Source organism: Nicrophorus vespilloides, unplaced genomic scaffold (assembly GCF_001412225.1).
Source record: "Nicrophorus vespilloides isolate i.1.1-1 unplaced genomic scaffold, Nicve_v1.0, whole genome shotgun sequence".
Lineage (NCBI taxonomy): Eukaryota > Metazoa > Arthropoda > Insecta > Coleoptera > Silphidae > Nicrophorus > Nicrophorus vespilloides.
The window spans coordinates 237,602-248,264 of record NW_017096804.1 but is presented as its reverse complement, the minus strand read 5'-3'; the positions used below and the strand labels follow the sequence as shown (position 1 = coordinate 248,264).

At 30.5% G+C, this 10,663-nt stretch overlaps 1 protein-coding gene across 1 annotated transcript in view; it reads left to right on the top strand.

Annotated features, from left to right (window-relative positions):
* Nucleotides 1-8,650: 8,650 nt before the first annotated feature.
* The window catches only part of LOC108558237 (E3 ubiquitin-protein ligase MYLIP), a 34,018-nt gene continuing 32,005 nt past the window's right edge, over nt 8,651-10,663 (top strand). The window contains exon 1 of the mRNA XM_017915081.1: nt 8,651-8,689. Coding sequence (XP_017770570.1) covers nt 8,666-8,689 — 24 coding nt within the window. The 5' untranslated portion in view covers nt 8,651-8,665. The remainder of the gene's footprint in view (nt 8,690-10,663) is intronic.

Here is a 10,663-nt window from a genome sequence, read left to right as displayed (position 1 = left end):
GACTAATATCTATTTTGTACCAATATTATAAGTATTATTTTTTTCAATTATTTTATAAAACTGACAATTATAATGTCAATAAAAGTTGTTTCAAATTTTGATTTGTAACTAATCTTTATGAATGAAATTTTTCAATACTTTTGTTACTGTTTATTTAAATCGAACACACCGCCTACGTTTTGGCATTTCTTTTGTTTTTTTGTCCTTTTCAATTTAAATTACCCGCCATTTTAGGTTAATTGACTTGTATATCGAAAAAAGGAATTGGATGAAATTATTCGCGTAGGCACACTTGACCCATATTGCGAACAGCGGGCAGATCATTATTGCATAAGACTTTTGTGAGATTGTCGATTCGATTTTACAAAATAAACGACGATTAATTAGATCCGAGTCGGCGGCGTTAGTGTTGACGAGGTTGTTGACAAACCTTCTCTTCTGATTTCGGACCGACCGGCTATTTATTTTCGGAATCTCAATCTCTCTTGTACGCAGACACACACACACTTTTGATTGCATGGCGCCAGTCAGGTCCTTCAATTCTGCCGATGATAGTAAGATGCTGTCTCCTGCCGTCTTCGGTTTCCATCAGCTCACCAGATATTCTGTTACAAAAGCTGATTCAGGTGGTTTTGCAGCCGGCGAATAATAACTGCAATTATTGCTAAATTAATTATACTGATCCGAGAGCGCGCGGCTCCTATGCCTGCTAATTATTGATCGACATCGATTTTACCATAATTATTCTATCAATTATGGAAACTGGATTATATTCCAAGCACACAATCACCATTTATTATTTAAGCATTAAATCTTAAACACATGCCTCAAATCATTTAAGAAACATACTATTAAAATCCAATACTTTCTATATAACAAATTGTCACAGTGTCAAATGACACTTTTCAAATGACATATGTCAAATGGCACATGTCAATTAGAAAAAGTTACAAAAATGACATCATTGTAATGTTATTATTTATTTTTAGAGTTAGAAGAAAATCTGTAAAAAAAAAACTATAATTCACTTAAATCTTAATAAAGCAAAAATGTATCAAACAGAACTAGTGTATAAATCAAGTAACATTGGACTTTCTAAAAAAAACATGACATTTGACATTGACAAGTCAATAGATACTTACCAATTTGATCAGACTACCAAAATATGACATTGATACAAAATGCAAATAATATTTTAAACCTACAACAACGTGAAATTGAAGAAAGGAAACGTTGTATCTTAAATATTACAATAGCAAGATTTATGAAATGCAATTTTAAAATTCTTTAAGAGCATTGCGTAAATTTCAGAGGCGCAACAGCGCAGCGGAGTGAATATATTCCAAAAAAAGAAAAAGAACGTAATAAAAGCTGCAGGATCTCTCCCTTCACGTAATCTTCTTATCTTTAAACCATCGATGCGCAGTTTTCAGGCGGCAAAAAGACGACTGCGTATATTTCCACCGTGCATTTTCGTTACCGTGAGCTTTACATCATTAGTATTGAGTCTTCCAATTAAAGCTCTTCCTAATTATTTCTCACAAATACCTTCAACGTCAATATTTGCGTTTTTCAACTTCAGTAGGATTTAAACTTTACTTTGATCAAATACACAATTATAATATATAAGATTAAAAATCTTTTCCGTAATTTTCAAATCTAAATTATTAAAAAATGCGTAAATATAATTTATAAAAAGTATTGGCCCAATAGATGGCGCTGCAATAGAATTACTTTAATTCTATTATAAACTTATAAAAATGGTATATTATACATTACTATTTATGGTTATTTTGTGAAAATACTTTGGACATTATTGGAAAAAGGTAATTCCAATCATTTCTAATAAATAATCTATTGAATGTATATGAGTATATAGCTCAAATGTGATGATGTTTTTTTTTTTTTGAAATTTCGATATTGTGCATGGGAATTTTGTACCCGTTAGCAATAAATTCATAGTATAAATAGTTGCAGGGACGGAATATGCGCGCAATTTCAACTGATAAATTTGTTGGATGTGTATGTTCCGACAGCGTAAATAATTTCCGAGCGATTCGTCAAAGCGAATATAGTTTTTGTTTGTAATCACTGTGAAAATATCGCAATTAATTAGGAAAATGGAAAAAGCCCTTTGTGCGTCTCGACTTATGAGCGATTGCGGCATGTTTCATTCATCTTTATTTAGGCGTCGCATGAAAATTGGTAAACACAAACGATAAAGAATTTCAATTATTCTCTCTCTTCCAAGAGAAACCTGGAACGATTTTTGGGAGCGTCCGCCCGCACCTGTGCACGGTAATTTGATGATAAATGGGGCTGCGAATGAATCGACGAGAAGTTTCGTCTCTCCTCTCCTATTACTTTATAATATTGATTTGATTCCTCCAAAGCTTCTCTCCCTTGTTGTGTCCTATTCTGCTCTCCCACGAATCGGGGAATTACATTTCGCATACTGTACACATTCAATTCCAGTTTACGACGAAATGGAATTAGTTTGCATTTTGCACGTGCGTCGATGTTTTCTCATTACTTCTGATTCGCAAATCGAAAAACAATCATCTTCACGTTATTTTTTTTTCTTCTTTTTTTAAATTCTATTTCCTTCGGCGAAACTTGCGGAGGCTCGAATTAATTATATAGTGCGCGTTTCGGCGAATTTCTCCCATGCGAGCGCTGATTTATTAGGGCCTTTCATAATTGAGGTGGCATGTTAAAATTGGGGAGGCTGGTATTATGGAAGCGGGATGCAAAAATCCACGAGACTTTTTAATCAATTCATTATTCAAATTGGAAAAAAAAAATACCATTTTTTTTTCGCTGCGCAATAAATTCGCACTGAGTAATTGCATGCTCGCACTTTAAACTCAACAAACTTTAATCTAATTGCACCCACGAAGTATTTAATTATCTTAGTGAGGGAAAAAATCAACATTGTGTGTTTATACTACCAACATGAAAGTTATTTTTCAAGGTTAGATAAGTTAGGTTAAGTTAGATAAAATTATTCAAACTATTTTTAGTTTATAATAAATATAATAAAAATAAATAAATACAAAGAAAATATAAAGTAAACACATTAAAATTTGTAAAATTCTTCAGTTTAGACTAAATCTAGAATTTATCAATTTAGCAAAAAGTACTTAATTTTGTATTAACTAAATAAACGGTAAAACTCTATAGTTTTTAATTAAATACATATTTTTTTTATTCATATCAAATTTGGCACTTGTTTTAAATTTAAAAAAAAAAACGAATTTTATAAATTAATTATAAACCGGTTTTTTTTAAAGAATTTTTTAGAAATTTATTAAAAACCGACTAACAATGTAAGTAGTGATACCTGCCACAATTCAAATCGAAACAGCAATTGTTGTATTGTTGCTGCACTTCGGCAGATTTCGTATTTAGAAAGTTCCATTATTAAACTTTCGCGTTTCATTTACGCCATTATCATCATTACCTCCTTCCCGCCGAGTGTATATTCAAATGAAGATATCGATGCTTCTTCATAACATCAAATATACAACGAAAGATGTACAAACTTTCTCATATTCCCGATCGAAAACGTATGCATTTAACCACCGCTCACATCTCCTCCGACATTCTTCTCATCTGATTTTCAAATTCCTTGCAAAATAAAAAAAAATGGAATTCAGCGAATAATAATGCACGGGAAGGAGGATTTCGTGCCATTCAAATTGTCATCTCGATTTCGTTCCGCGTATTATTCTCGTCCGAAGAGGATTTCAAGCATTTTTATGTATGCAGAGGGTCCTTGAAAACAATCTTCCAACAACTAGATTATACGTAGAAACTATTTTATTTTTCATTTCCTTTCCACGACTTCTTGGTCTTCGGCTTTGCAAAAGCAGCACGCGTTTGGACAATATTGCATTCTTCGTGTCCGAAAGCAACATTACTTTATCTAAACCAGTGTTTTTTTTTCGTTGTTTTCATTGACGAATTCCAAATTCTGTTGGATTTGACCTGAATCGTCGGCCGGTCTAGAATGTAAACACGCGTAAAATTAGACCCGAAATATTTGCATTTCAAATTCATTCAAAAATCAAATTAAGTAAAAAATACATTATAATCGCTTAGTTTCGATCAGTCCGGATTCACTACAGTACGGTTTTATTGTTTCAAAACAAACTAAATTTTAATTGAATAAAGTAATTGGTTTTCCAAGTCTTCTTGCACGGTTTATTATTTAGTTCCTCGATTAGTCCGGTTTGAAACAATGATGGAATCGATTCAGCACTATGCGAGGTATTGTTGTAGTTAATGCGAGCGCAAAGTCCATAAATTTATTAGTAATATCTTTATAATTGTATACATTTTATACCTGTTATTCTAATTTTGTTTCATAAATTCACTTTTAACTGTAGTAATTAATACTTAAATATTGTTTGTTACATAAAATTTTTATGAATCAATTTATGAAACAGAAAAATTGTGAATAACAAAAATTTATACAAAAATATCGTATTAATCTGAGAACATAAAGAAATATTAGCATTCAGAAACTTCCATCGATTAAGTGAATAATTCTCCGTTGCTATGGAAGTAAATCCGAGCGCAAAGTCCAACAATTTGTTTATTCAAATTCTAACGATTTGCAGTAATCGCGATATCGATTTAGCATTGTTGCTAAATCGATTATGAATGAAATTTTACTTGAAAATTCAACTTATTTTTTTTTCTTTACACAATTTTGCAATCTTGACCTGTGATGCACTCAGATTAAGTGCCAAAGCCATCTGAAGACGCTTAATTTACATTAAATCGATTTAGAAGAAAAAAAATAGATCAAGGTCGTGTCGATTCCTGTATTCACAGGTCACTTGCAAAAGTCAATTTTCTTAATTTTTTTTATAATTTTCACGATAAGATTAACTTATTTTTTTTTTGTTTGTTTTAGGTGAGTCTTCTTCCAAAGTTAATCTGTCATCATCTTCCATTTCGAAAGAGTTACAGTAAGTTTATCTATTATTTGCGCGATGAGCGAACAGTGTAATTCGCTAATTGTTAGATAACGAAATCAAATTTCCAAGGTTTTCGCATCGGATTTTCGCGTGGATAAAAATGTTTGTATATGTGTGTAATATATTTAAATGCCAGTCGGTCGGTTTAATTGTGCGAATGGCATTGGGTAAACGTGTAAACAACACAAAGAATTTTACACTATTCAAAAGCTTTTTCCTGGCGACGCTTCAAAAAATCTTCTCTACACATTTCATTTTCTTGTAATTCTGTAATAAAATCGTGTTAAAAAACAAAATTATAAAAAAAAAATTCAATTAACATATTGTAAAGTTGTTTATGTTATAAATATGTTTACTTATATTTCTGAAAATATTCAATTAACTATTTCTACGCATTAACATTTAACGAGTAAATGTATCATTTTTTTTGTAATGAATGTTTCGAATAGATGAATTTGATTTCAATAAATTAATTGATTTGTATTGAATTTCGAATTTAAACTAACATCATTTGCTTTCACGTTTGACACAAGTATGTGTCATCTGTCACCATTAATATTATCCATGAAATATTTCTTTTTTTTGATGTTTTTATTCTTTATTATGAAACTCTCATTCATGCTTGTTTTGTGGGCATGCAGACAGAAGAAATGGACGAGTCTGGCTGGGGTCCGGTAAAAGAGGCGCTCCATAATGATGCTGGCTGAAAAATGATGAAATATGAGTGTTGTCACGGTAGATTATAGTTATTTTTCAAACGGCCTTCGTCTTCAGCAGGCGTCGAGGCCAGATTTTCTTTTCTCTTCAAATTTGTCTTCAACAAAAAAAAAATTAACACTTTACTTCAAGAATATTTATAACTAAAAGGTTTATAACTAAATTATTATACAATTACGCCTCCTGATTTTCAGGTTTTAAGTGTCTTTGCACGAACATTTTCAGACAATTAGAAACTTTATTCTCCGAGAAACGATTTTCAAATTTTGTTTCCTTAAACAATTTTTTTACTAAATTTTTAACACTTTTCTTCAAGAAGAATATAAACTGTTTGTACGTTTGACAATACAAAAAGGATCATTACTTTACTCCTGACATTGAAATCACATTTTGTTCTTTAAATGTGTCTTCTACAAACATTTCTTTTTAGAAGATTTTTAACACTTTTCTTAAAGTAAAAACTCGAAATTACAATTAGCATTTAATTATTGCGCTACGCTTACATAATGCAAACATATTTCAATCATCTTAAAGTGTTGAGGACACTTTTTTTTTAATTTGACACATTTCGCTTTGCAATTAAATTACAATTAACATTTGATTAATGCGTTACGCAATTCATTTTTTTTAATTCGATGTAATAAACTAATGACTCCGTTTTCTATTGGTTTCTTCCTTTGTCTCCCCGATGCAATTGGATGCAATCGCGCAACTTTAATTAGGAAATGAGTAATTCACCTTCTTCTCGTCCTGGCTTTTCAAGAGCGTCTCTTTTAAAATATTCTTTTTTTTTTCTGGTACTTTCTCTTCGAAAACCAAACATGTTTCAGACTGAATAAACATTCGTCAACTCTCCGCTTTATCTTTCCTACAAAAATAACAAACGAATGGTGAGGATAGATTTGATGGATCGATCATATAGACTGTCTGCGTTTTTATGACTTAACTTGATTTATTTGTGCGGAATGTTAAATGGGATCTTTAAACTCGACTTATCTACCCAAAAACACAGATACATATATCCATACAGCATTACTATTTATACCTTATCTACACGGAAACAACTTTTTCTGTTTTTGCTTTTCCTTCTTATCTTCATTTCTGAATTAATCTTTTCATAATTATACAAGTGCACATGACGTTCTGATGATATAACATTTTGATTCATTATTAATGTGCATTTGATTGTAGTAATTAAAGCTAAACCGATATGTTTTTCATAACAAAAATCCGGATTGATCGAAACCGGCCTATGCGAGGTAATGCTATATTTGTAATAAATCATCATAAATTAAGCTAATTGACGTAATCCGTTCAGAATTACATATTTATATACAGGCATTTGATGCAAATGGATTTTGGCAAATAATTTACATTAAAAAAAAAAGAAAATGAATTAAGAGCCAAAATGTATATTTGCCACTGTTTCTATGGTCTCTATACACGATTTCGCGCGTATGAAAATTTGATTGCAAATTGATGGATTTATTTCCTCCAAAAAAAAAATCCAATTTCCTAAAACCGTCACTATCTTCGCTCGCCTAGCGTCCATTATTGTATGTTCGAATTGCGTAACGTTGACAACCGTCGAAATTCGCATCCAATTGTTTTATATTGATAACAAAATCTCTACTGATCGATAAAAAAACTAAACCGTCGCGTAGCAACAAGGTTGTAATTGATAGTTTGATTAGTTCATTTAATAAATCGTCCTTGCAATCTAAAGTGTTGATAATGAACGAGAATTGCTGATAGAGTACAACATTGATTCATTGCAAAAACCCGAACATCGAATTTAAATGTTACAAAGTGATGTTTGCAACAAGTTTTTATTTTTTATTTGACCTGTAACTTCTACGGACAAATAAATGAAACTTGAATTTGAATAAATGAAAAATGTAAGAAATAACAATACTTTGTTTTTTGTTAAAACATTCAATAAATAATGAAAAATATGATAACTTTCATGAATATGAATACGAAAATTTCTTTGATTTTTTTTTTAAATTTAATTAGTTTTTTCCATTTAATTTGATTGAATTTTGATTGAATCGTTCTAAACATATGTTTTTGTTTTATATTAACGTTCATTTATAGTTACATAATTTTCAATAAACATTAAGTATTAGTTAGTATTAACCCTTTCCAGCCCAAATTTATTTTCAAAAAAAAATATTGTTTTATACAAATCTTTATAAAACTTAACATCTTACCTGTTTTTTTTTATTATTCAATATTACCTGCTATTAAAAATACATCTAGTTTCATTTTACATTAGTTGAATCCAAAAGTTTTAATCGTCGAAAGACAAAATTGCATTTAAAAATTAATTATCCCAATTAGAATCACTGGGTTAAAAGAAAATTGGAACATAAAGTGTTAAAAATTTTATTACACATTCGTTGAAAGTTTAATCTCTGCTCTATTTTAATATATTGTAAATAAAACCAAATGAGTAAATTTGAACGTGTTAATTAAAGTCTAAAAATACGTAATGTTTACTCGTTTATTAAATTTGCTAATGATAAAAAGATTTTTTTTAAATGAAGTTTTGATAGTAAATAATTAGTAAGCGTTTAATCTGTAAAGTAATTATAAAAAGTTCTGTTCTATTAATAGATTGAAATTTGTGACAATAAAATATTTTCACTTGAAGATACAAGGATTATGTTTATTTTTATGATCTTTGTGTGTATGTAAAATAGTTAGTAGCTATGGGATTTCGAAATCTTTTAGCATTAGTTTCGGTACGAGAATGTCTGAATTTTTTTTTTCTTCTTTTGAATCAATGCTTGAGGAGGAAATCGCGAAACCGAGCGTGAACGGTTCTCCTCCACCGTGCGGGTATTTGCGTGTACGAGAGAGATGGAGACTTTATGAAACGGTTAGGAGGTGCGAGCGAGTTGGAGGATAGTGTAGGATATAGGAGAGTGAGAAGGTAGTAAGAGTTTTATAACTGGATGTGTGCAAACATCATCGACGAGGTAAACAGTCCAAAGTCCACAGTTTGTTACCTACCCAGCGCTTCTAAACTAGTCCGCGCGCTCTGTGTGAGTCAGTCATGTAGGTACCACGTGCTCTCAGCCTCGGTCAAAGTCCAACACTCTCCATTCCTCTTTTTTTTTAACACACATACAAATACTTGTACACACACACACACTCTCTCGGCCAGAAATATACGTGAATGTGCACACACATATGGATGTGACATTCAGTCCATGTCTACTGCTGCCATGCTTTTATGCTATCTACGAAATTGGAGAAAATTAACTATTTATTCATTCCGCTCGTTCGTTATCTATTGTACTACCAATCCACAATACAAAAGTTGACTGGAATTAGATATGCGGCAGTTTGAGGAAACAACTGAATGCATTCGGTATTCCCAAACAACGCAAGCTGAGTTTTTTTTTGTAATATCGAGTAGTCATTAGATATACAGCATGCCTCGCATAGTGCTCTTTCAAATCGGACTAATCGAAGACTAAATATGTACATACAAAAACAGGAAAAAAACGATAATTTTTGTATAAAAAAATAGTTTTTACAATTTTACTTTGTATTGAAATTTTCAAAACTGGATTTTAGCGAATCAGGACTGATTGAAGCCGCACAATGCGAGGTATTACTTTAAATAAACCTATTCATTTTATGCAGTTAATACAAAATTTCGATTCAAATAAACCGATTTTATTATTCTGTAATTTGTGAATGCATTGAATATAGAAATAAGTAACATTTCTTTATTTATGAAATTAATAAACTTCTACCAATTTCGACTATTGTATTTGTCAATTCTTGCTTTGTTTTTTGTAGTCAATACAACAATACCTCGCATAATGCTGCTTTAAACCGGACTAATCGAGGACTAAATACATACATAAAAAGTGTCTGTTTAAAGAGAAAAAAAAACGATATTTTTTGTATAAAACAAAAACCTTTTACAATTTATTTGTATTTTGTTTAATTATAATTTTCAAAACCGGACTCTAGTGAATCAGGACTGATCGAAGCCGCACTATGCTAGGTATTCCTGTATTTGAAATAAACCTATTTATTTTATATAGTTAATGCGAAACTTCAATTCAAATCAACCTATTTTATTATGTAATTTGCGTATACAATGAATATTAGTAAGTAGAAAGAAATATTGTGTCATTATTTATGAAATTAATAAACTTCTACCAATTTCGACTATTATATTTGTCAATTCTTGCTTTGATTTTTTTGTAGTCAATACAACAATACCTCGCATAGTGCTGCTTTAAACCGGACTAATCGAGGACTAAATACATACATAAAAAGTGTCTGTTTAAAGAGAAAAAAAACGATAATTTTTGTATAAAACAAAAATCTTTTACAATTTATTTGTATTTTGTTTAATTATAATTTTCAAAACCGGACTCTAGTGAATCAGGACTGATCGAAGCCGCACTATGCGAGGTATTTCTGTATTTGAAATAAACCTATTTATTTTATACAGTTAATGCGAAACTTCAATTCAAATCAACCTATTTTATTATGTAATTTGCGTATACAATGAATATTAGTAAGTAGAAAGAAGTATTGTGTCATTATTTATGAAATTAATAAACTTCTACCAATTTCGACTATTATATTTGTCAATTCTTGCTTTGATTTTTTTGTAGTCAATACAACAATACCTCGCATAGTGCTGCTTTAAACCGGACTAATCGAGGACTAAATACATACATAAAAAGAGTCTGTTTAAAACAGGACTCTAGCGAATCTGGACTGATCTAAGCCGCACTATGCGAGGTATCGCGGTATTTGAAATAAACCTATTCATTTTATACAGTTAATACGAAACTTCGATTCAAATAAATAATTTCTAATAATAGACCTTTTCAAAGTAATAAAGTTTCATTAAAAAAAAAACAATAGTTTGAACTTTGTACATTAATAACAAAAACATCTAATTATATCAATTTGCAATG